Raw genomic sequence first — 27293 nt, 5'->3', positions numbered from 1 at the left:
TTTAAAAGCATTCCCCCTTGCCCTGCCGCTACAGGCCCTGCTAAAAAGCCCGTCCCCCTCTTTCTTACAAGCCCCCTCCAAGGGCCGAAAGGCGGCAACGAAGCCTCCCCACCAGCTCTGCGCCGCGGGGGTGAGGCAGCACGGCTGCTCACAGGTGCTTCGGTGGGCACGGGGCGCGCGGCCCAGCGCGGGTAACGGGGCGGGCACCCAACGGGGGTGCGAGGGGGCCCCGCCGGGGCACCGGGGGCGGGAGGGGGCGGGGTTTCGCCGGCCCCGCCCCGCCCCGCCCCGCCCCTCCAGGTGCGCGGCGGAGCCGGAAGCGGCGTCGCCGGCGGGACCCGCGGCCGCCCCGGCGCCGGTGCCGCGCGGGGGGGGGATGAGATGGCGGCGGGCTGGGCGCTGGCCGCGCTGCTGGCCGCGCTGCTGGCCGCCTCGGCGCAGCTCCTCCAGCGGGAAGGTGAGGACGAGGGATGGGGCGAACCCCAGCCCCGCCGCCGGCTCGCCTGCCTGGCTGTGGAGTGCGGGGGGGAGCCCCGGGTTTGGGGGGGGGGGGAAGGGGGGGGCGGCCGCTCCTTCCCGCGGTGGAAGGCGGCGGCGGCGGCGGCGGCTGGGCCGGGCCCCTCGGCCCGGGGAGAGGGGCTGCAGTGCCGGGGGGCTCGGGCACGGCTTCCAGCGTCGCGCTGTAACGGGGGTATCCAGGTTCAGCACCCGCCGTCTGAGCCTTTCCTTCGCTTTCTTTGTGGCACAGATACGGGCGGGGTTAATGGTTTAAGCTTTAGGTCCTCGCTTGCTACTGTATTGATGATGCAAGTAACTTCACAAAGTCCTTTTCCCTGGGCGCCAGAGAGGCACCTGAATTATCCCTAAGGAGCAGGAGCTTGCAGGATCTGTGTCGGCCCATGCAGTCACATAAACTTTTAACCAAAGAGAATTACCTTATTTATATAAGGCAGTGGATGAACTGTGTTTGCAGGGAAGTGGGATGGCTTGTATGCCAGCCCGGGTCGGATAGTTTAATGGGAGGTTGCTGCTCATTGCCAACTCTGTGTCTCTTGAAATTCCAGGGTGCTTGATGCAATCCCACATATATAACCTGTGAATAATTTTCTTAAATCCTGTCTGCGACCCCAAAAGAATTCCAGTTATGAACACAGAGACAATGTGTGGGGTTTTCCTCAGTTTCCAGAGATGCTTGATTGCAAAAAATGCCCGTCCTTAAATCTAAACAGTCTGGTTTATAGCTATTAGTCCTGTTAAAGACTCTTGAAATATGAGTCCTTCTATACAGAATAAGTGATGAGTTATTTGCAGTGACTATGAATACCCTAAAAAAGTCTGATGTGAAATTCGTGCCTTTTTAATGTTTCCATAACTGCTGAAGTGTGGTTGTGCTACTGTTACTGTAAATAATATAATCTAAATGTTGACTGTGAAATTGGCCAGCACTGAGGTTTAAATTTTGAGCTGTGTCGTCTTTTCAATAAAATATTTGCATTTAATGTATTGCCTCTGAGTTGAGTGAATGACAGCTATTAGCTTCTCTAAGCCTCTTCAAGGAAAAAAGGAAGACTATTATGCTGTGGTTAATTATGTGTTGTTTTCAAAGGAAACTAACTTTTAAAATCTTAGATGGGTCAGTGCTAGAAGGAGAGGAACTAGACTTCCCAAAGATCTTATATTAGTGAAGTATCAAATGAAAAAATTCCAGTGGCATATTTTTTCATCCATAGGTCTAGACCTTCAATGGGAGATGCAGCAGCTTATTAATCATACATTCACACATTGCTCCTCTCCCTCTGGTCAAACTGCGTTATCAAAATCTTTTGTTCCTTTTATTCCCCCCCATAAATCTTCTCGAGGCCTCACATTAAACTTCACGGGCTTGCTTTTGAGGCACAGTACAGCTCTTTTTGAGCCAGAGTCTTTGATTTTTGCTTATTGTCATCATCTACTCCAGCTTTTCCCTTTCTCTCTTGTTTAAAACATCCAAACATTATGCGTTCGTGTTGACATTAAAAAAGGAAAACAGTTTTACACCTACTTTATGCAAGGTTGAGCCCACATCATTGGTTTGGTTGGGTGTAGAGCCCGGTGGTGGCAGCGGGTGCAGGCTGTGTCCCTGGAGAGCCGAGCAAGTCTCCTTTGCGCGTAACAGCTCTTGTTGGGGAGCTGGCAAAACCAAATGAGATGTGAAGGTGCAGGAAATGGAAGGAAGATGGGGAGTCTGACAAAGAATGTTTAGTCTGTCCTTATTGTGCAAACCTTTCTTACAAACAGGATTTCTGCGTGGGCTTTCTTAGCTTAATCTAGAGGAACCGGGGAGAGAGAGCTCCCCAACTGCTGACCTTGCCCTTGGGCTAACAGTGAAGTTGCCCTGCAAAGCAAAGTTAGCAACAGTGAAGTTGCACTGAACACCACTGGTAGACCCTGTGGTTTGCTGCAGCTGCTGGTGGTCCCTCTTCCGACCTTCTTCAGTCCCTTCCTTTCCAAACCGCGTGCTTCAGCCTGCTCGTCCCTCTCCTGCACAAGCCCCTGTGCCAGCTCCTCTGCCATCCTGTCAGACTTTAACTCGGTGCCTCCCTCTTCTCTGTGGACCCCCAGGCCCCCTCCACCTCCCGAAAGAGGTGTCTCAGTCTCGGCTGCATTAGTAGCAGGCTGAAGGTTGTGATGGTGAGAGGGGAACGGTGCCTTTGGTTGGGAGATCCCGTGTACCTGGTGTGTCCTTCATCCCAGTGGGAGTTGCTTTTGTTATTGCACAACCAAAACTGCAGTTGGAACATTTCCCTGAGCAAAGGTTTGTCCTGTGAGCCCAAGATAGTTCAGGTTAAGATTTTTCCCTCGCACCCCTATGTAGTTTGTAATTTTTAAGGAGTTGCCTGTGCCCTGGTGCTGACGTTGGTACTGGCTCCGCTGTTGCTGCGTTTTGGCTGCAAGTTGCAGCAATTTCCCTTTCAGTGAGGGCAGGCTTAGGCTGGGTGTGAGGCACGTGTGCCTCTTCAGGGGCCGGTGATGCTCTGGTGGGACGGCTGCAAATCGTGATGTGCCTATCTCTAAAGCCATCTCTTGTCATCCCTGGTGAAGTCCACCCTCTCGCCCTCCCTCCACCCTTTCCCAGCACGCACACTGTTATGGTGGTGTCCTTAGTGTCCCGTAGGAACATGTAGGTCAGGCATGGCTGGTCACATATTCTTCAGAAGAGCTTGTGGGTTTTCTTCAGGAGCAACTTTATGCATAATGTAAATTATCAAATGAAACATTTGTTAACTTACAGGTGGAAAACTACAGAAAGAAGTATTTGGTGTGATAGACGTGGGAGTGTGAATGAAATATTGTGTATCTGACCTTTGAAAATCTGTTTTCCAACGAAAAACGTGTTTCTTTGAAGCACTAATAATGAAGTTAATCAGACTTTTACGATGCCTATGAAACATAAACAAATATTTTAGATTTAAAGTGTCCTTATGTGATACAATCTGCATATGTATTTTGGGGTTTGTCTTTAAAATGTCATTGTTATAAGTGAATTTACAGATAATGCCATGTTGTTTCTTGCTCTACCCTCCAGTTAACTTTTTCTTGGCAACGGACTGGCTTGAGTCACACATCAGTTTTAACATTTAAAGCTGCTGCTTTTAATAAAATAAAACCCCAGGCTCTTAGCAGGGTCTTTCTGCTGTTCTGACAGAATCTAAATAATTAGCCTGTTTGCACTTCTCTGAAGACTGGTGGAAGCAGGATTATTTCCATACTGAATTGCCGTTTGCTCACTCAATCAAGACCTTTCCTTTTAAGACCAACTAATGTGCATGAGAATTTGGTTGTACCTTTTTTTTTTTGTTATTTTTTTGCTTGCCTCATGCCATAAACAGTCTAGAGTGCTTAGTTTTTACTATCTAGAAAATAAAGTGTGTATAGTAAATTACTTATTTATTGTGTATCTCAGTTCTAGTGCTACTACCTTACATTGTCCACCGGAAAATACACTTTATTTTTTTTTCTCAATTTCAAATTTTTTCACAGATTTGAAATGCTTGCTTTTCACAGGTGAGCCTTGTCTGTGTGTGATTTTCAATTGTTTGTCTTTACCTCTACATCCTTTCAGACTTAACGTGAAGGACCAAGTGGGAATGTGAGGTTGTGGGAACATGAAAATATTTGAAGATTAATACACTGAATTGAACGTGTTGCCCACAGCAGCACAAATGACCAACTGAGTACCCCCACCAGAGATCCTCAGTTAGGTTGTGGTCTCCGGAGTCATGTGTGAATGAAGTTTCTCCAACAGCCATACTCTTGGTCGTGGTCTTAGTTGTATGGAAAACTGAAACCACCAACTGATGGCAGCCAGTTGGCTAAGTGGCCCAGGAGAGAAGAACGGTGATGCAGTGGGCCAGCTTCTGAGCCTGGCTCCTTAGGTGGCTGGCAAGTCTTTTGTGCCTGGGGTTGTCATTTGATGAGCTGCGGTAGATCATCAGCCAAAACATGATTAAGGGGGAACAGGCTGAAAAGGATTCTTTTTTGGCACTGGCTCAAAGGACTGGCCAGGGGAGAAATGGGGTGGAAGGGTTGGAGACTGCTGAAGCTCATATCCAGAGTACCACCATCGACCTGTGGCATAGAGGAAATTACTTTTTAGCTAGAAGATTGCCCTCCTCATTTTTTTTATGGCTTGTGTGTGTTGCCTTGCTACACCATAGCAGGAGTTTCTAGGCAGCAATCATGGCTTGCTTTATGAAATAAGGGAAGAATTTTTCCCCTACCTAATAACAAGTATCCTTTGGGTCAGTTGTGTCCAGGCTTGTTAATCTTATCTATAAATAATATTGGAACAAAAAAGAAAGTAGGAGGAAGGTTACTGAAAAAATTAAGTTTTGACTTCTTGAAGTATGTAGCACCAGTATTTTCATAAATAAATATTGCTGGGGCTCAATTTATTGGTATACCTCCTATCACCCAGCTTAACTGATATTTATACATGTATAAAAGTTAGATAAAAAGCTTTAGAATCCACATGTGCCAAAACCTCAGTCTTAGGTGGAGGCTGAACAACTTTGCACTTGGTTCATTCTGGAAGTATTTCATATGAAGAGCCACCCTTTGCTGAGAATAAAGTCAGGACACTTTTGGCTTTACCTGCTTTTGCCGCTACAGCTGTGCGTGACAGGGATATGGTGTGTTTGCAAATTAGCGCAGATAACGCATGCACCAGTTTCTCTGTATTGATTTTCATTTGCTTTTTGTAGTTGCTGGTGGCAAAGCATGGCCTTTTTCAGGTTCCGGGCAGCGATAGACGAACACAACCCGAGAGCAGCGTGTGTGCGTGGAGTCCCACTCCTCCATGCTGTCGCCTGTATGGGGCTGCTGGTGGAGCTGGGCGATTACTGGGGCAGTGTGGGGGGAAGCTGGGTGCTACTCACCATTCTCATGAGTGGGCTGATCCACTCAACTGAGCTGACTGGTGATTTTCTTCTGCAGCAAGCCGCACCTGCTGCCTTCTGGGTGCTCCTTTGAGCTCTCCCTTTGGGTGCTTTCTGGCTTTGGTCTCCATGGAATTGTTCCTAGAAAGGCTCCGCTGCAGCAAAGTGTGTGCTAGGCTGGAGAATATGGGAAAAACAGGGCTTGGATGCCAATTTTGATTTTTTTGGGTAACCCTGTACCTTCTCCCCTTGCTTTTCTTAAGTCTCAGTTAAAATATTTTTACACTTTTACATCTTTAATATTTTTTATAATTTATAACCCTTTGCCCAACTGGGAGAAAGACTAGATATGTTACCTTAAGGAAGCACTTCCAGCAGTTTCTGGGACATTAGCCATCTCACTGATGCTGCTCAGGTATCCCTGTCAAACCTCAGCTCTGGAGCAGACAGCACACCTGCTGCAGCATGGGCTGATTTGTTGGATCCAAACCATTAACCAGTTCCTGTAGAGCACCTGGTCACTTTTGGTGGCTCTTAGCTGATAGAGCCTGGTCAGCATCCCTCAACTCAAACTTCTCTAACCTGATGGAGATGTGCCCATACAGATTCTTCTTGCTCAATATCTGCTTGTGCACCAAGGAGTGAAAGAAAGGACGTGGGTTGTGCTGTGGTGTGGTTAACTGCTGGCTGTTATGTCAGAGCAAAATCTTGTGTTTCTGTATTAGTTGGTGACAGAGGTGAGGATTTGCTGCCTCTAGCTCAACCTGCACAGTGTAGACATTATTGATGGGACCTCTTGGAAGACCTTCAGGAAGAGCCGGCTGAAGGATCATGCCATAACACCTGGTAGATGCGCATTTCATGTATGTTAGTAAGGTCTAGCCTGCTTCTGAGTGCCAAGGCTGCCAGTACTATGGGAAAGGAGATTTTTTTTTTTTTTTTGACCTACCTCCTATAATGGGGGGAAGAGTCTCACCTTCGCCTGTTTCACTGGACACCTTTTAACAAGCATCCTCAGGGGTGCCATGGGACAGCCCGCTCAAGGGAGTGTGGTTACTCGCTGTCAGAGCAAACTCTTGCTTTGAGAGGTACGATCATGCTGGCATCTTGAAGTTGGCTCTGGCTTTGCTGGGTCCACGGGTGGAGCTGAGAGATTAGCCTACGGAGACAGCAAACTGCGAGGGGTGAAAAGGTATGATCTGAAGTTCCTCAGAAGTGAGACAAAGAGCTGTCAGCAGGATGTTTGGCATGGGAGGGACCCCTGATTGTGAAACGTGCTTTTCCACCTTCCTTAACCAGAGCCAAGACTGAAGAGCTGCTCAGACATGCTCCAAGATGCTGTCTTCTCACTGACCTACATCAAGGTAGGCTTAAGCTGCAAGCAAACACCACTTTGATCAAGGGAGGCTCCTGCAGTGACTTGTGTGATGGCTTAGCGTTCCTCGTGCCAGTGCGACATTTCCTTGTCAAGTTGTGCAGACCCATGTCGTGCATTTTGTATGTTGTGTGCGAGTTCGCAGCCAGCTTACAGACAGCATTTATTGAGTTCTGCCTCTTCTACAGAAGCAACAAAACTTTGCATCTGTAAAATAATAATTAAGAAAAGGCAGCTCAGAGTCAACACTCTCCTTCCCATAATTACAGCTAAGCTTGCCAAATCCCAAAGTGTCTATTTTTGCCACTTTTGGTGAAAAGAACTCCTTTTAAAAATGTCTTTTACACAAATTATATGAGTGTTTTAATTATCTTCCAAAGGGATTCTAGAGAAAGTAGTAGAAGCACTGAAATTTATATATTTTTTAAAGTTATTTTAAATCAGAAGGTACTTTATTCCTGCTAGGCATTACAGATTAATGAATTAACAACTTTTGAGTGATCAATCTTGTTGACCTGAGGTACTGACAGACCTTCTCTGCTGAATTGTTCTTGGAGGTGACTTGTAACATCACTACCGTAGAAGTGTTGACCCTTCCTCCCTGATGAGGAGGAGAACAGGATATGTGACATCCTGCCAGCTTCCCATCCCCAGCCTGGCTCTCAGCTTAAACCATCAGTCAAGGTTAGGAGGCCGTACTGTGGTGCCCGAGGAATGGATATTCTTGCTGAGGTGCCTTGTCCTGAGGTGTGGGTGGTTACCCTGGCAGCATAGTCATTGGCAGCATCTATCTGTAAGGATTTACAAGCTTTGCGGTTTTTAAGCTTTCATTTTCTGTGTGAGTCCCTGAAAGCATTCCTTTGACGAAATATGGATCTCACATCCCAAGCAAGTGTGGTATTGGGAGATGGGTCCAAGCATAAGGAGATCATTGAGCAATATAAAGAGTAGTTAGTTTATGTTTCAAATGTAAACAGAAAATCTGTTTGCTTTATAAAGTCCAACAGGATTTCAGCAGCTTGCAGCAAGCAGGGTAAGCTATAATTTGTGATAGTGCTCGTGACCTCAGTTTGCTGCTCACAGCACTATTTAGTAGGTGAGAAGAGTATAAATGGTGTATGGGTCCCTGACTAATTTTGCTAAGGGCTTGAAAAATACGAAGGTGATTACCTGGATGGGCACTGTAAGTGGAATTGGAGGAGTGGGTGATGCTTGAGCAATCAGGTGCTGTAGTTAAACTGGAAAGTTGGTCTCAAATTGCTGAAGTAAAATGAGTACAAAACATTAGAGTCTGCACAGCAGGGAGACATTTGTTCTTTTAAATATTCTTTGACCTGTTGGCAAATTTGAGTCAACTGTACAGTGAATTATGTTGGAGGTGAAGGCGAAATGGGTGATCAGGTGCAGCTGTTGGCGTGTCTCTTAGCTGAGCCATTGGGGCGTTTTTTTGGGATGCGGGAGCTGGAGCCTGCAATGCCCATCACACAGGAGACAGCCTTGAGGTCCCCTGGCTAGGCGCGGGGTGTTCTGGATGGATTGCTCTGAACGTGTCCTGCTGATGCTGCTGTCTCCTGCACCGAGGCTGTCTGTTAGATCAGGGAGAGGAGTTTGAAACCAACATAATTCAGCATGTGGCCGGGTTACTGTGTTACTGCATTACTGCATGGTACCCCTTACTTCTCACCATCTTACCAGGACCCTTGCACTAGTCTGTGTAGTGGAACACCCTCAGCAGGCTATGAGCATGCCCATGGGCCAGCATCCCTGCAAGGGCTTAGAGAGGCAAGGAGCTTTTCGGGAGAGTGTAACTGAGCTGTAGAGGCAAGCAGTGCCGTGGTGCTGTCCCTGTCCCGGGGCAGTGGCACCAAGCGCTGCGGTGGACGAGCCCGTTCTCTGGAGAGGTGTGTTGGTTGTGTGGGTTCAGATCTCCCTCAGGCAGAACAGGGGTTTGGATCCAGGTATTTCATATCCGGAGCGAGTGTTGCCACTACTCGTCTGCTGCAGCAGCCCGTCTCCTCCAGCTGCTGCCAGCTCGTGAATGGTGTCTGAGTCAGCCCCATCTGACTGGTTTTTATTAAAAATGGCTGTAGTGGAACAAGCCCATGATTTAACCAGAATGAGCAAACCAAGAGTTTTTGTACATTATTTTGGGACAAATTAACGTCTGATTTTTTTTTTTTTTTTTTGGTGGTGAGTCTTGTGGGTTTCGGTTTCTTGGTCTGTCTGGGGTTTTTTCGGTTGTTTTAATACATCCAGTGAAGTCATGTGAAACAATCAATAGATTCTTATGGATAAATTGCTGCAATAAAGTGCAGCCCTCTAGCCAAAACTATTTGGACTCTGTTCTCACTCCTGCTTTGTTTAGCAAGGCACTGTACACAGCCATAAAAACTGCTGTCCTACCAAGTCCTTTCCTTGTACGTACATATGCACGCTCTCTGTGAGTGCCACTGGCTCTGCTACTCTCCAGCTGTTTTCTATGTTGCAACCCCCCTTGTACAGAAAAAAATGTCCTTTTGACATTTATATATACATATTAAAAAATACTAGGAGATTAGTGTCACATGCAACCACAGCAGATAAATTTAGGCTAAACTGTGTGGAGTAATCTGACTTGTTTTACACTATGCAATTTGTTTCTAAATCAAGTCGGAGAGCTCTGAGCAATAAAATTGATGAAAGTTTTGGAAAAGTCATACTGTTGAGAAAAAGCTGGCCAAGGTGCATTTGCACAGAGACGAGCATTACTTTAGTGATAAAGGGATACTGGTGGAGTCTTAAATGAGGACGAGCAGCAGTGAAATCCAGTTGTGCCAGGGAAGGTGCAGATAGAGATTAGGGCAGTTCAAGAAATAGCCAAGGGAGGCTGCAAAACTGTAATTGCTTAGAGGGAAAAAATTTTGGGTGAGATCAGATGTGTGTCTCAGCCTGTGAAGCAGCTCAAGGCTGGAAGCTTTACCTCTGACATCTTCTAGCCCAGCAATTTCATTGTTGTGTAGACAGAAACTAGATCCAGCTTGGAGATGCTTTTTCTTGTTGGTTTAGATATCCTGTGTGTCATCCCTGTGCAGCATTAACAAGGCATGGAAATTCCTTCTTTACAAGAAACGTGTACAGTTACTGGTAATCCTAATAAAAAGGCATGCAGTGGGAATCATAGACAAAGACAGATTAGTGTGAGTCACGAAGAGACTCACTCATGTTTACTGCAGAGCTTTTGTAAAGGTGCTTTTTGAGTAGTGTCTCTATTTTGCTGCCTGTGTGTGGCTATAGTTTGGGGGGTTTAGCCATTTAGTCATTTATTTTTAGTGATTTTGAGATCACTGGATATACTTCCTGCATGATTCTTTTCTTCTATTTTTCATATGAAAATTAGATTTGATAGTCTAATGTAGCTTAGCACATCATTAGCAGCTGGCTGCTGTTGACATTACAGCACAGTGCTCTCCTTTTTTGGCCAAAATTATTACCAGTGGAGTTTCATTTTAGCAGGTTGTTTGTTTATGCAATAATCTAGGTGTCTGTCCTTGTGCGGGCTTCTAGCAGACAGGTTTGCTGAGCCTAACTGAGTACAGATCTGCATCCTCATTGCCTCCTGGGATGCTGCTATATTGATTATTACAGCATTTCTCTGATTTTGGGCAAGTCCTGTTTTGGAAAGCTGAGGCATGGGCCATGTTCATGCTGGGAAGTGATACTGAGATGACAGGGATTTGATCATCTTGCAGGAAGACCAGATGAATTTCTACATGTTCATGAAGTCTGGAAAAGGGGTGAGGGACAAAAAAAAACAGAAAGCAGCTTTCAAGGGCTGGGAAAGATGATGCTTTGTTTTGACCTTTGTAGGAAGTCTTTGCTTATTTCAAAACACCATTCAAAATGTTGACAACTTCTGTTCATTGGTTTCAGCTCAGGGCATGTATTTTGTTTTATTTTAAAGCTAGTCACGTGCTTAAGGTTATGCTTAAACTTAATCCTCGTGACTAAAAATGGTCTTGGAACCATGTGTGAGCATTTGGTGCAGAAGTGCTGGCTGTTAGTGGCCCTCGTGCTTCTCTGTCCTGCCAGGTTGGCTGTGTGGCTGTGCTGTCCCAGGGATGGGAAAAGGAGGAGTGATAACTATTTGTCGAAAAAGTGAGGAACAGACTTTTCAGTAATACTTATAAACTGTAGACGAGTGTGACAATTACCGTATGCAAGAAAGAAGTCTCTTTTGTCCCTATTAACTGTTGGTATTATGCTATTAACACTTCATATCTGGATGACATAAACATCGGAAAAATGATGACCATCATGGTCAAAGCCTATTTTGTGCACTAAACATGATAAATAAAAAAACCCAAAAAGTGTCCAGAAGTATGAAAGACAAAACTCAGGACTAGACTGGAAGTAATTGTTTCAGTTTCTCTTCTGAAAACTGCTTCCTCCCAAAGAACGAGGAGGAGCAGCCCTAGTTTGGCTTTGCATTACTCTTATTTTCCACACCCTGTGGACATTGCCCCCGCAATTGTCCCTTGTGTGCTTGGAGGGTCATTGCACAAAGCAGTTCCTAGTCAGTCTGGTGGTTTCTTTTTTTTTTTTTTTTTCTTCTTGGGAAAACCCACATTGAAAACCTCTGTGAAAGCATTTCTAAGGCAGAAACACAGACATTGAGTAGTCAGCCATTGGAAGAAGCAAGGGATTTCAGTGTGGGCCCTCAGGTGAGAGGACTGTCCTGTCACTTAAGTTGTAGGAAAGTTACTCAGTGACCAGGTTCTCAATAATGGTAGTAGAGGGTCAGTAAACTCGTCATTATGAGTATATGCAGAAATTTTTCTAGCCTCGTGGTGTTTGAGGCTTTTATTTAAAGCCTTTGATCTTGGAGGCAAATAGGTAAGGCAGTTTCAAGGGCTTGCCAATTCTTTTGACTCCAAGATTGTGTAGAAAAGCTGGAAAGCCTGGAAAAAGGCTCAAGACCAACAAAAGCATGATGGGGTATCTCTGAATACTCTTTTCTGCCCTAGTCCCCCTAGCAGTGAGATTTTTGATGCCTGGTGTTTTCAAACCTGAAGCTGTGATGTTCCCGGTGGCAGGGAAGGACAGTAGCCCATGCTGACTGCTCAATCCCTTGGGCTTTTGCAAAACATGGCAATGAAAGTCAGGCGCTGCAAAACCATGAGACTGCTGTAAAAATCAGGAGATTTTTAAAAGGGAGGTTTAAAAATAGGACAAGTGGGTTTTGTGGGAAGCTGAGTCACTAATGCAATACGCTTCTGCCTGCAGCTGTGATGGCTAAAGTTTTGAGTTGGGTGGGGAGGTTGGTTGAGGGTCTGCGGTGTGCTCATCTGCGGTGCGAGGGCTCTGCTGAGCCAGGGTTCCCCTGGTTTGCTCAGCCCTGCTCCCCACAACCCTCACCAGGTGAGTCTCTGGGCTTTGGCCAGTGTTCCTACTGCCTCGGTGGGAAGAGCTGCTGGCAGGGGCCAGGCTGGATGCCCGGTGAGCAGTCGGGCAGAACCCTGGGGTGCCCTGCAGATGTGCATTTCCGAGCCAGCTGTTTTCCCGCGCCTTGCTGGCACCTGGCGATGGGAATGGCTGCAGGGGCTCTCCTGGGGTGGCTGCACTGCTGGGCTTACTAGGGTAAATCTCTCTTTATTGGGGTTAATGAGCAAGAGGATTCCCAACCTGACACATGAGCAGAGCTCTGTCATGCAGCCCTGCGTGATGTCCCACTCAAGGAACAGACCTTTTTGAACAGAACTTGCAGTACCCTTATTTCTAAATCTCCTTTTTTAATATATATATATACTTTTTTTTTCGTAAACACTAAAAGCACAAGTGCTGTAGATGCCGTGACTGCATGTTCTATACACTGAAATAAGAAAGGGAGAGCAGTGAAAACAAATAGCAGAAAACTTACCAAGTGACTTATCCTCAGATTTTCACCTGAGGTTGGGATGTGGTTGATCAATGCAAACTTTACTCACTTAAGCCAGGGCTGAGCCCAATCTTTGCTAAGCATCAAACTGATGTTAATAACCTTTCTAGTAATCTTGAAGGTCCAGTCAGTGCTTCTTGTTGTCTTATATTGCATGTATATTTTTAGAAGATGGTCAGGTTTGGTCCACTTGTTGGATAAACCGCTACCCATAAAGTAGAAGATTATTCAACAAGCAGTTTATTCTGTGGCTCCAGTATTTCCTGAGAGAGCTGCTCCTGCATTCAGTAGTGCTTGAGCATGGATTGAAATCTGTGAAGATTGCTGAGGCTTTTATGTATTCCCCAAAAGCCGTAAGTCTATGATGGCCACATCAGGGATGGAGAGGAGGTATCCAAGCACACATGGTCAGCCCTGGGCCACAGATGCCCCCTGTGCTGCTGAGGGGCATTGCATGGATGTCCTGTACCTTCAGGGAATGAGTTATAAAAGGTGGGGAGGGTGGGAGTGGGCCATGACCACATGTGTACATGTCTGTTGGTACGTGCTTTTGGTATTGCCGGAATACCTCATCTGATCTGCAGTAATTGTTGTGGGATACCCAGAGATTCAGCTGTTACCATCATTTGCAATTAAAGCTGAGGCTTGCTTTGTTGCTTGGTGATGAATAAACTTTCCAAATTGAGTTACAACTTCATGGGTGCCTTCAGAAATGAAGCAGGCTGTATGATGGGCATAACAGAACAAAACCCAAAATTGAGACAACAGGTATTTGAAAGGAATGGTTAAGCTACTTTTTAAACATGAAATAAATAAATAACACTGGTGAAGGTAACCTGGAGCAGAACTGGTCCTACACAGATTTCATGTATACTTCTCTGGGCACATGCAGCAAGCAGATTTCTGTGTTGTCTGCACTGGGCTGGAAGAGCAGAGGCATTTTCTGTTGGTCCAACACCAGAAACTTCTGAGAATGTGGATGCAAATATTCATTCTGACAATGTGACATCTCTGGGGATGTGTAGAGAGGCTGGTGGTACTCGTATGTGGTAGTAACAAAAAGTCTCTTTTTTTCTTTTTCTTAGGTTCCTTTACGATCTCACTTCGTGCAGTGGACAACGTCACGGTTATGATTAAACTGAGACCAGGTATTTTACCCAGATGTCAAATTCGTGTTAAAAATGTCATTAGGTCTGAACTCAAGATAAAGCCTGGGGACAACGTGACTTTTACCTTCACTTGTAGTACTCCAGAGAAGTATTTCTTCATGGAAATTCAGAAAAATATTGGTAAGATATGGGTTTTATAATTTTTCCCCCAATAGTAATCTCCCTCCAGTAAAACTACATATGTTTTTCTCCAGTTACTGTATTAAGGTATCCCCAGTAATTTGGGGTTGGAAGAAATCTTTGAACACTGATAAATAACTGTGAATTACTGAAACTATGCAAGTTACAAATCATCTGTATTATGGCTGGCAGAATTAATGTTAACTTGGCTGTTTTGGAAACAGTTAAATGATAGTTTGTTCCGTCAATTCCTTGCTGCCTTCCCTTTTCCCACAGTTTATAAACCCATCAAAGAATCTTTTTTTTCTTGTCAAAAGCCTCTGAGCAGTGGTAGTGATATATTACCCACATTATTTGTTTCAACAGCTTAATTGTGTCTATAAGGGCAGCAGAAACATTGAAGACATGTATGTGTTTCCTTATATTTAATGAACAATACTGAAATCAAGAAACTGGAAATTTGGAAGTGGTGTGATTAAAGCTTCATTTGGTTTGAGTGTTATCCCTGGTATATGTATGTTAATGTACTCTTGAATGGCATGAACACATGCAACTTCTCAATAAGATCCCAAATTTTATTGGGCATTCAGTCTTCAGTAAAGTCTTTTATTCTTGGGGTGGTGTTCAAGGATAGTTCTCTTCACATTTTGGAGTTTTATTCATATGATTCATGCAAATAGTAGTATTCACAATATTTCATTATATATTTGTAAGATGCACTTCTGATATTTCTTCTTTTAAGTGTGATCCTAAAGATAGATTAAATTATGCTTATTTTTAGTGTCCAGCTTGAAATACCAATAATATGGATTTTTCAGAGAAAAGTTTTCCAAGTTCTCCTCAGAATCCTGCAGTGGCAGTTGTTACTCATCTCTTCTGCAAAATCTGAGGCCCAGGTTGTTCATCAGGGCACCAAGGAAACAAAGATGCAGTTCATGGGAAGCAGTGGAAAACTGAAGGATGAATGATTTGCTAGGAATTCTCTGAGCAAGATGGAACAAAACTGGTTCTCTAGATCCATGATTTCCAGCTCTCCTCTCCCTTTTGCCCATTCAGTGCTCTACCCTATTCACTAAATACCTTCTAAATTCTTCAGCAAACAAGAAGGAATACCAGAGACAATGAATCCCTTCTGTTAGTCAGCCTGACTAAAGCAGGTTTATCCTGTCTGCTCCGTGAGCTAGGAGTCCAGCATGTCACCATGTTGTAGGAGTGTCTTTTAATGTATGTAGAAGGGAAGCGCAACCTAAATATTGTGAAAATAGCACTGAAGGGGAAAATGTCAAATTCCTTGTTTACTTGAATGCTTTCTAGAGTGTATCATGGCTGTTCTCTCTCTACATTTAGACTGTGTGTCAGGTCCGTGTCCCTTTGGAGATGTTCATCTTTACCCGCCGGGGCTACCTCGCCTTAACAGGACTTTCATCTGGGACGTGAAGGCGAGTACAAAGGCTGGACTTGAACTGAAATTTTCAACCCCATGGCTAAGACAGGTCGAACCAGGAGAGACATGCCCAGATTTCGTTAGCTACGACATCAACAGCTGTATCGATACGGCCACAGTCAACATTGGCACCTTCTGCAGGAATGGCTCGGTGTCTCGCATCAAGCTGCTGGGAGGAGTTGTCATGTCTCTGCACCTCCCGTGGGGCTCGCCTCTCACCACCTCGGGCTTCAGCATAGCTAACAGGGCTTCCATAAAACGTAAGTACAATCTATTGTTTCGTCACCTGTAATCGCCTCGTGCACATTGCAGCAGAATTATTTAAACCTCTCTTCTCAGGTAACCTAGTTTTGGTGCTACTATCCCTGACTCCCACTTCATCTTTTCTGAAAGTTATCGTTGTATGGTTTTTAGTTTGGTAGCTGGTGCTCTTCTGGGGTCAAAATACCTTAGTTTGATTATGAAAACTATTGTGTTGCTGCTTTTGGTGCACATTACTCACTTTCAGTCTCTTCAAACTTCCTAAAACTTAAACATACCTGCTCTGTTGTTTTTTGTGTTTTCAGCTAGGTGAGACTAGATAGCATAATTAGAATGAGCCAGAGTTATTTGCTGGTTGCAGTGTATAGTTGGGTTTGTTTATTTTCAAATACGGCTTCCTTACCTTCTGGAGCCTCAAACCAATGCCTGTGTTCGTGAGAGGAATGTGGGAAAAGGGGAACAGTGCCTGGAAGGCACATGAGCCTGCTCAAATACACCTATCTGTTTCAACCTGCTCAGGAACATAAAACATTGTGTAAGAATCTTAAAATACCTGGAATATTACACTGCAATCCGTGGCTTACTTTATGATCTCATGACAAACGCTCTTTGGGAGGTGTTCCTGCTCTGTACTTGAACTCTACAGTTGTTGCCATTAGTTGTAAAAGGAACCCGGTCCAGGTTTGAGCTTCTAGAGCACGAGTTTTTGTAACTCCTGGCACTCCTCACAGTTGCACATGGTCGATGGAGTCCTAGAGCAGGACCGTAATCTCTGTGTACCCAACTTCACTCTGCCAGGAGTCATCGAAGCATGAAGCGTCTTGCACCTCTGTGGTTCACATTTGTGTTTTATCATGTGTATTTGAGGCTCTTTGCTGGAGTGCTCTTCTTAGATCTGGGAGGTTTTTGGACAGATCACTCTGTGCTGGCATAAAAGCTCACATCCTTTTTTTCCCGAAACCCAGTGAAGCAGAAGCAGTTGTCAGGCTGCATGTTTTCTCTTGTAAAGCCAGGATCAGAAGTAGGAACTCTGATATTTCCTGTCCAAAAAAGAAATGCCTCTGCCCACATGCTTGAAAGGTGAGCCCACTAAACTGAAAATGCAGCATTAATATATCCCTTACCTTTTCTCTAATTGAAGACAAAAGCGTCAACCTGAGTATATGTTTTAGTCTGAGGGTTTTGTAATAACCTAACCTGTAGCTGAAGTGGATGATCTTGCTGTCAAAATAAAAATACTCTGTCGCTGGGGTGCTGGATGTGCCAGTGTGCCTTCATTAATTGCAACTTGTTTCATGTGGTTTCCCCCCCCTCTTCTTGTTTTAGGGTTATGCATTATTGAATCCATTCTGAATGGGGAGTCTTCAATCACCTTGATGTCCCCAAACTACCCGCTGGGCTTTCCAGAAGACGAACTCATGACGTGGCAGTTTGTGATCCCCTCCAACATGAGAGCAAGCGTGTTTTTCCACAACTACAGCCTCTCCAACTGCGAAAGGAAAGAGGAGAGGGTGGAGTACTACATCCCTGGCTCCCTCAGCAACCCAGAGGTGTTCAAGCTGAGTGACAGCCAGCCTGCCAATATAGCTGGCAGTTTCAACCTGTCCTTGCAGGGCTGCGATCAGGATGCCCAGAACCCGGGCATCCTCCGCTTGCTCTTCCAGGTTGTCGTTCAGCACCCTCAGGTTGATGAGAGTAAGTACCTACCTGCCCTTTCCATTGCTTTGGCTTACAGATAACTGGGCTGAGCACCACGAGGAATACTGGGAGTTTTGTGTTTTGTTTTTTTTTTTTTGTTTTTTCTTGGACCCTCCTTGTATTTAAAGAGGTGGGTTGCCAAGCAATGCCAAGGCCTGTTTTACCACCCTGGGTACCTCCAGCTGTTGTTACGGCAAGGCGGATGGCAGTGCTAAAATTTGTAATTTCCAATGGAGTGTAAAGCTCTATCGTAGATTTTAGCTTGTAGCTTGTAAATGGAGATTCCTTTCCTTTTCCAGAATCTGCATCATGCAATTGAAAAATGCCTTTAACGCCTGCAGTATCAAGTCTTCCACATTGTATAAACAAAGCTAAGCACAAGAGAGCCTTTCCTTGTGACCGTGTTCCCTCTGGGGCCCAATCCAGCAAGACAAGCCCAATCTGGCAAGGGCAGCAACTGCTTGATTGGAATTGTCTGGGCTCACATGTTGCCGCCTGTTTTCCAGTACAGAAATCAAGTTCAGGCTTATTCGGACAGTTCTGTTTTCATCTGTAGGATTCAACAATTTAAAGATAATTCTTAAATTGTGAGCCCAGGTTTCTGCTCTGAACGTAAGCAGTCGTGCTTATCCAGGTGAAACCTGCTGTCACGGCTGGTCAGGATCCCCAGAATGAACTGATGAAATTGGAGATGTAAAATTGTCTTCAAACTACTAACGGCATCAATATGCGCTTCTTTTCTTCCGTCCTTTCTTCCTTTCTCTGAGTTTTATTTTACTTTCTGGGGAAGCCTGAACATCTTCTAGTGTGAAGTTGTCACACTAGGCATGGAAGGTGTCAATGAGATACTCCAGTGATAATATCCCCTACACATTTGGACGTTCTTTAGGTTTCTTGCAGCTTGTTGCTACACTAAGAAAATTATTTTTTTTTTCTGTTTACTTGCCCTAAATTCAGACTGGCTTAACACAATGATTTGTAATACCAGAGCATTTATCTAAAAACAGAAATAAAAGGCCTGGCTAGGTAATAAGCTATGAAGTTAGTGAATTATCCTCTGGCTTCTTAGCTCTGACATCAGTTCATGGTGGAGGTTAATAATCAAGGTGCCCTCTCTGCAGAGGAGCAGGTGGAGGAAAGCTCATGTTCTGGAGGAAAGTTCACTGCAGGAGGGACTACTTAAAGACTTTCTAAGTAATTTTAGAGAGCATAAAGTTTGAATGGCCTGTACCTTGAAGTCATGTAACCAGAAAGGGTGTGTAGCATCTCACCACTGTAATTCTGAGTTCCTTGTCTGTCTAGCCTGGCTCCATTCATGAACAGCAAATTCTCCTGAAGTCATTGTTAACCAAATCCATGTTTACTTACATTTATTGTGTGTTGCATCTTGGAAGCTAGACTGAGTGAAAACATTGTATTCAGTTAATCAGCTTTATCTGCCTTCTACTTTGGAAAGCAAAGAAGAATTTTAATATATTTATGGCCCGTAGACAAGATGGTAATCACCTAAAAAATAAAAAACAGGTTGTCATTTATTGAATTAAATGTAAGTAATAAACCACTTGGATTTAAGAGACAACAGTGGTTTCTCTAGGGATTTTGTAGGATTTAATGAGTGATTTTGTACTTATATAAGTTCCATCAAAGATTCAAATTCAGCCCTCAGGACAGTATTGAAACTTTTTATTTAAAAAACCAAACGAACAAAACCCAAAACCAAAAAATGCTATCTGCAGTGTGCAAGTTAAACACGACTCTTATTAAAAATACATTGGTATCTGCATATGCTCAAAGCTTCCCAAACATTTGGGTATTTCACAGCTGTCTGAGGTGCTTGTCATTACATAAGAGGGAAATATAGCTCTTTCCAATTGAAATAACTTCTTGATCTAACCCTCTCTGTTTAGCTGCTGCTGCTGCAAAAAAAAAACATTCTGAAGAATGAGTAACCTTGCAGTAGAAACCCTCAGTTCTGTGCTTGGCTGTGCCAAGGACTTGGAGAATTCTGTCTGACAGGGACCTCTGGAGATCATCTAGTCCAACACCCCTGCTCCAGCAGGGTCAGCTAGAACAGGTTGCCTAGGACTGTGTCCAGTTGGGCTTTGAGTATCTGCAAAGACTTCACAACTTCTCTGGGTAGCCTGTTCCACTGTTTGAACAACCTTGCTTCATTTTGTTTTTTTGTTTTTTGTTTGTTTTTTTTTTTTTTAAGCATAATTTCCAGTATTTTGGTTGTGCCTCTTGCCTTGTCACTGGGCATCATTAAGAAGAGTCTGGCACTATGTCACATACACACACATGCACACATTCCCCCGAGCCACCTTCTTCAGGCTAAACAGTCCCAGCTCTCTCATTCTCCTATTAGAGATGCTTATATCCCTTAAACATCTTTGTGGCTCTTTGCTGGCCTTACTCCAATACATCCATGTCTCTCTTGTACTGGGGAGCACAGATTTTGACCCAGCACTTGCGGATGTTTCAACAGTGCTTTAGCAGAGGGGGAGAGAAACTTGACTTGCTCAGCCTGCTGTCAGTGCTTTTTCTGATCGACTGTTGTGTGATTGGTAGAACTGACTTTAAGAGAAATACAAGAAACCTCTGAAGGAAAACAAATCCAACATCTTTGAGCCCTTTACATTATAGCCTAACCCGTTTGAAAGGGTCTAGCATATGTGTTACCCTGTTATAGCTGGAAAGTGGTAGGGAAAATGGGGTTTGTGTGTGGAAAGGCTCAAACCTCTAATTTAGAGTGATATGATACTGCCTGAGTTTGTATTGCACTGATGGAAAGAAGTAAATATGTGTTCTTAGTTAACGCAGAAGTAGCTATGACAGCTGTTTGTCTAGTGGGGTGAGAAGAGATGGAGGAAGTTCTGCTTCACGCCACGCTTCTTGCCAGTAATTGCTCTGGGATGTTTTTCATTGCAGACGTCACCCATTTGGTCGACCTGAGCAAGGAGTGGAATATGACAGTAACGATACACTTTGAAGGGTGGCCCAGCCGCATCCCGCTCATGTCTGAACCCATGTGCCTGATCTGCAAGGATCCTCGCACCTGCGACCGCATCCTGACTTTAGTGTCTGGAGCTGTCTACAAGATCTCCTTTCTCTGCAAGGACTTGTCCCGTCTGAGGATCACAGCTGAAAAAGGCATAAGTATGACAAAAGTGGCTTAACGTTGTTTCCCAGGGGACGTTTTTGCATGCTTTTCCCCAGGGTCACCCAAACCTTTTCTCTCACTTGGGCTTTAAATTGAGTGTGGTTGGAAACCAGGTGTTGGCCAGTTGGGAGATGGGTACAATGAATCTGGAGGTGACCTTGTTGTTCACTACCTCATTCTACCTTTAAAAATAGAAACCGTGTAGCTATTCCTAGAAGGGAAAGAACAGAAGGCACCTAAGAATCTTTTTGCTGAAAAATGCAAAATATGGAAAGAGAGCAGGAGAGCCATAAATCTGCCCATGAAAATGCAGGACCAAGGTGGCCGTCTGGAATGCACCTCGTGCTGTTTGCATGTCCACTTAGCGTAGGATTTTCCTAAATGCTTTCAGCTACCGCTAGAGAAGGAGTTTTAAAGTATGTATCTGGGCCTTGACTAGTCTGCAACAGTCTCCCAGTCAGCAAGTGATATAGAAGTAGTATTTTGATTTGAGGGATTTTGAGTATATTTGTATCTGTTGGTTTCTTTGGTGTTTTCCACCTGTTTAAGGAAAGCTCTTAAAATACAACTGGTACATGTTTGAGTAAATTTTCTCAGGCAGATACTTCTCTGGGTCTGTAACACAAAACCGACAGTACTCTGTGTGTGCATGCTCTGGTACGCAGGAAAACTTGATTTTTCTAGATACTTCCTCTGCAAGAAAAATAAAACCCTTGGGACTTGTTTTTGTGATTGCAGGCTGTGTCGATCTTCGGTGGTGTCAGAGGAAGATCTATTCCCTTTCAGTGCCCAAGGCTATTACCCAATTGCCAATTCGACTGCATAAGTTTATTTGGAAGCTCTTGGCTCCCGACCTGATCAACATAGAAATTACGTCTCCATCCTTGAAGCTTCAGCAACACATCCCAGAGCAGAGGTGCAACACGAGCTACAGTTACAGCATTGTTAGTGCCACCCCTGAGACAGAGTTGAATGTTGGTGTATTCTGTCCTGGTGGATCCATTGAAAAGGTTCAGATGAGGAATAATATCACCATATCCTTAAAAACATTTGGTAAAGGATTCCTCAATGAGTCTAATTATCAGGATCTGAAAATGTCTTTTGTACCACATATTAAAGGTAAGTTAATGTTTTGTACTACTTTGTTGTACCATGTTGGAGCTCTGAATACGCCTATTAGAGAATATATAAATAGAAATAAGAGTTCAATTCTTTAGAGTCTAGTCCTGGATCCATTGCTAGGATCAGTTTTTATCTGTAGCAGTGAGGTAGCTTATTCCTGGAAGAAGGAAGGAACTTTGTACCCCACGTGGTGCATAGTTGGTTGTGGGAAATTCTGCAGGTATATCTGTGCTTATCGTGATAATTACTGATGTGGGAGGGGATGACAGGTGAGTTTTTTTGCTGGTACTGAGATGCAATTGATTATAAATTTGCGGGTCACAGGTATAAGTGATGCTTTTTTGTTATGGAGAAGAAAGACCAGACAATTTTACATGCTGAAAGAGAAAGCTTTAAAAAAAAGAAAGTATCAAAACTAAGTTTTCATTCCTTTTATTCTTTTCCTTTACTACAGATGAGTGCACTTTCACTGTGAGTCCAGATCCAAAAGCTAAAGTTTACTTGCAGACTCCCAACTGGCCTTATGGTCTACCTCCTTACGTCTCCATATCCTGGTACATTGTCGTGCCCAGCAAGCAAGTTGCCCACCTTGGGTTCTCCAAGGACCGCATGGGCATTGCTTGCGAGACGGGCCGTGCCTATGTCAACATAAAGGAAGAGACGTTGGGAGCAGAGGAAACCGTGCGCCGTGAGGATGAACCTCTGCCCGAGCCCCGGAATATGTATCACAACTTCTGGGTAAATGTCTCCAACTGTAAACCCGTGGATAAGATGCAGCTGACCTTGCAGTTCCGGGTGACTTTTGCTGACAAGCAGATAGGTGAGTCCTGTAAGGTTGTGGTGGTTTGCTTTCCATTTGTTTCCTTGCTTTTTAGGGTAGGTATTACTTAGGTAAATTTACTTCACATTTGCACTTCACCCGTGGGAGACTGCAGTCTGTGTAAGTATTGGCCACACAGGCTAGAACTGAGACAGTATCAAATTAATTTCTAACTTCTCCTCTTTTTTGTAATACATACTACTTTTAATACACATGTCATTTTTCTTTGCTTACGCATGGACTTTCCTCATCAATTTTAAGACTTCTAGAAAACCCCAGGTCAACACAACTTGTGTATTTCAGAGGAAAGGATGGTATTGAGGGGAGTTGGTGAAACGTCACTATTTCCTCTGTTATATCCTTCTCTGTCTCTCTCTGCATTCTTTTCTTCCCTGCCTGTTCAGCCAGAGGCATGTGAGAGGCAGCGGGTTAAGTTCAGCAGCATGTGAGCTGTATTGAACTCTTGGAAGTGGCGTGGGTTGGTTGGGTGTTTTGGCTGTGCTCCACTGCTAGCAGCAGGAGTTTGTCGTTGCTTGGCCTCCAGCCTCTTGGAAGTGGCTTGCATTGCCCCATGGTGAGCACAGCTCGGAAACTCCTGCTCTGCAGGCAGCTGGTATGCTTAGAAACTCTTGAGGAGGTTCAAACCCAGACAGCTTTTAGGAGAAAGCTGGATGTTGTCTCTCTCTTGCTCAGTGTCCTTGTACCTTGTCTGTTTGCAGACCTAGGAGTGATACTTGCTGTGGTGGCCGGGGCCGGAGTTCTTGCAGCGCTTGGACTGACTGTGTTCTGTGTTAAGAAGAAGTAAGTTAATAATTTGGCATGTGTAACTTAGCAGTTCAAGAAGGCATTTTTGGAGAGCTGCTGGGCCCTCTGTTTCACACATTGATATAGATCCCTTAAGCAAGGGTCTGAAGCATGAGGTAGGCAATGGTAGTGGAAGTAGTGTGACTCCAGGAATGCAGCTTTATTCTAAATTGCCTGACTTGAAGAGTAGAGCAGCATTCCTGGAGTCGCATTACTTCAACCCCCAGTGCCTTGCCTACCTTGGCCTTAGCGCAGGCTTCTGGCTGTACTGTAGGTAAGGTATTGGTTTGACCTCATCAGCAATTCCTGTGAAATGAAATTGCAATGAGTGTGGTGGCTGCACGTGTGACTCTAGATGAGACTTTGTTCAAACAAGCTGTAAGCTCACCCAGATACACTAGGAGCTATCATTCATCTACACAACCTCCAGCAGCAGCTTACCGTGTTTGCACATCAAGTGGGAGCAGTTTTCTGCGAGATGAGGCCTTGGGAAGAGAACTAGGTTGTACAAAGCAAACATGCACAGCATTACTCATGCAGGCAGAGTCTGAAGTCATCGATAGCTTGGGGTTCCTGATATGTGTATGCTTGGTGCTGGTGGGGTGACTGGGTTTTGAAGCTGTAGAGCTGGAATGAGTTTGTGCAATGTGATGACTAGAGCAGTCATGAGCTTACTTCTCTGCTACACGTGAAAGACTTGACAAATACAGGCTTGAAAACATTCAGTTCAGCCTTTGGTCTTTCCACTTTGGGGACAGTTGCTCCAGTAAGTGTAACTCAGAAAAGGTCATTCAACTTTCATAGAGGACCCGCTATCTTAATTGTCTTCAGTAATGCTTAGCCTTGTTTTGTGAGGATCTGATGGCCTCTAGGCCCTATTAATGTCTGTGGATGTTGAGAGACATGGTACATCGCACAGCTGGAACCCCCATGCTTCGGAGGCCATTGGAATTAATCTCACAAACTTCAGGATCAGCAGAGCAGCAGTAGGTAGCCAAATGGCATGCAGTTATTTTCTGCTCTGCTAAAAAAGCATGTCTAGACTCAAGAGTTATTTTTCCTAAGATTGCAAGTAGAGCCTTCAATCCAGGTGGACTGCCTGGTGCTGGGTGGCTGGGATGGGTAAACAGGAGCTGTTGATACTGAGTTCAAACGCATCTGCCATGTGTTGTTCCTGACCTGTTAACAATTTCAACTCTGGAACAGGAAGAAGAAAAGTCAGAATCCCATGGTGGGAGTGTACAATGATAACGTGAATACCCAAGTGCCTGGAAAACAAGGCTTATTCACGAAAGGGAGGAAAAACAATGAGTCTCATGTCTATGCAGTTATTGATGATGCTATGGTCTACGGGCACTTGCTGAAGGAATCAAATGGCTCAGTTGCTCCAGAAGTTGATGTGTACCGGCCTTTTGATGGACCCATTGGTAGCTTGCCACCTTCTCCACCTCCATTCTCCTTCAGAAAAGACATTAAATGCTCTTCTAACACCGAGGAACCTCTACCTCTGACAGACACAGACCATGACACTTACACATTTGCTCACCAGAAATCAGAGCAATCAGAGGACAATGGAGATAAAAATGAGAAGAATAATGGAGATACAAGCATGTCCTTGCTGGAAAATAAGGAACAGGATGGTTTAGTGGAGTAATTTTACACCAGCTATAGCAGTTTCCTGTGGAAATAGTTTTTTTTTCCTAGACCCCTGTCCTTACACCTGCAGAGGAGTGTTATTTTTAAATGTGTTTTGATGTTGTGGTGTGTGTGGTCTTGGTTGTTTTGTTTTTTTAAAAAAACTTCAACTGTTGGTAGCTTTCAGTTTTAGAGTGAACATCTAGCAAACTCAGTGCCATCGAGACACTCCAGGACTGCATGCACTTCTGGTTGTGAAACAGGTGACAAAGGTATGCTCCTGCTTTTTATTATAAAGCCCTCAGGAAAGTGAATTCCTAACTGCCAGTTTAAACTGTGGCAATTAAGAGTGGGGAGAGCGTTTTGTCCAGTATTTCCTCCTTTCACAATTCATTTGCTCCTGAGTGTTGGTTGGTGACTCTTGGAAGATGTAGGCTACATCACCATCTCAAGGCAGCTCTAGGTTGCACAGATGTCTAAGCAATATGCTTTCTGAGCAAAGGAGGGGATGCTGTTATTTCCACCACTTGCTGCTTGAAAATTCATCATATTCAGCATGCTGGTGGTTATGTAAATGTAGTGAAAGACCATGTATGCTGCCTGGAAGAGCTCCATGGATGTAAATTGGGGTGAATGCTTGAGCTTGGGCTCTTCTAGTTCAGAAGTGAAGTTATGGGTTTTCTCTGTTTTCCAACTGATGTTGTTATACTCAGATAGCACTGTGTGAGCTTGCACCAAAGACACTATTTTCTTTGCTTTTTTACAAAAAAGTTTCAAAAGTCTAAACCAGTTTGTGCTCTGTTCTGATGCCTGTAGCTTTCACATTTTATTAATATCTTGCGCTTTTAGTTCAAGTAAGAGTAAGGTTTCAATGGACAAGTAATGCTGTTGTCATCCATTTGCTAATGCTTTTCACTTAATCTATTAAAGATGCTTAGTTATTAAATAAAGGTTAAAAAAAAAAAAGGGTAAAGAAAATGGATTGTTTCCAGCAGGGAGTTTCCCTGAAATGCAAAGAATGAGAGTGAATCCATAAGGAAAGCCTAGATTTTTAAATTTTTTTTTTTAATCGGTCTAAATTCAACAACTATGTTGAAATGATGGTGGGGACAGCTCTTGATTCCTAGAGGGACTTATACTTCATTTGTCCAGCTGCCTTTGAAAGCACCTCTTGAAATCGGGTAAATAATAGGTCTTATTTTTAAGTGCCATCATTAGCATACCTCTCAGTTGCTGTGCCTTTTAAAACTTGAGGGTCAGATCTTTGTGCAGAAGACTACGGGTATCTGAATAAAGTTGTCTTTTATATACAAACATCTGGCTTGTCCAGGTGTGCAGTTACTGAGGATGTTTGCCATTTTGCATGCAGCACTAGACTTGATGACTTGAGAATTTCTCTCCAAATGTCTTATCATGACTGTTTCTTGCCTAGTGATACACAGAGGTGCTATAAAACTTTTATAGTGTTGCATGCAGTAACATTAAACATATAATAATACCTAAAATTAAAATATCTTTACTAGAAACCTTACTGTTTACATTTTTTAAAAAAATTTCTTCCTGTGTTAACTATGCTGGCATTGCAAATTGACTATTTATATGGTCAAGTATGTGTATTTAACAGTGTATACTATTATACTGCTTGGACCACTGTAAGATTCAGTATAATTTAATATCTGACTTGTCTTCTGTAGCATGTAGCAAAACATGTGTCAGCTAAGAGTGCCTTTTAATTGTTTCAGGTGTTTTTCTGCTTATGTTTATCACTTTTAATATAGAAATGTGTATTCCTAGATCTCTGGCTGGTTACTGGGATTTCAAGGTGTACCGAGTTATTTTAATGTCATTTGAGAACTTAAAAAAATTTCTGCAATACTGAAAACTATTTTCTCAGGTAACTGAATTGACACAATACATTTTTATCGAAGTAGTACATTTGTGCAGACACCTGGTTAACGTTTCTCACTTTTATTGAAAAGAAATGAGAAGTCTGTAAGAGAAATCCAAGGCTGTCTCATCCTTCTAGCTTGTTTCTGCAGTTGCTTAGATGAATTTTTTTAGTTCATCTTCTTTCTAACCAACTGAATAAAACATAATGGAGGTTGGGTTTTGTTCACAACCTCTTGATCTTTGAAGGAAGAATATGATGCTTCTTGACTGGTATTTTTATTTGTTCTATTTTAACTCAGCTTTTGGTATATAAACCTTAGTTTACAGTTGTTTCCAGTCTAAGGTTGACTTTCACTGTGCTTATGTTTAGAGTAAGAGTTCAGACACAAATTCCATCTTGCCCTTCATTAAGAGAAAGTTGTGACTTAATTTTTTTTAAAAAATAAAATATAATGATATTACCA

The 27293-nt window shown here is 43.8% G+C and overlaps 1 protein-coding gene across 1 annotated transcript; it reads left to right on the top strand.

The window, feature by feature from the left end:
- The first annotated feature begins 340 nt into the window (after nt 1-340).
- CDCP1 (CUB domain containing protein 1) lies at nt 341-27293 on the top strand. The gene is made up of 9 exons (XM_042806547.1): nt 341-457; nt 13792-13995; nt 15343-15699; nt 17027-17395; nt 20327-20554; nt 21297-21677; nt 22135-22500; nt 23220-23301; nt 24511-27293. Exons 1-9 carry the CDS (start codon nt 382-384, stop codon nt 24956-24958), a joined length of 2511 nt encoding a protein of 836 aa, XP_042662481.1. The 5' UTR covers nt 341-381; the 3' UTR covers nt 24959-27293.

The sequence above is a fragment of the Tyto alba genome, unplaced genomic scaffold, assembly GCF_018691265.1.
Source record: "Tyto alba isolate M040663 unplaced genomic scaffold, T.alba_DEE_v4.0 Super-Scaffold_46, whole genome shotgun sequence".
NCBI lineage: Eukaryota > Metazoa > Chordata > Aves > Strigiformes > Tytonidae > Tyto > Tyto alba.
Note: the sequence above shows the minus strand (reverse complement) of the source record. Positions and strands in the feature narration are given on the sequence as shown.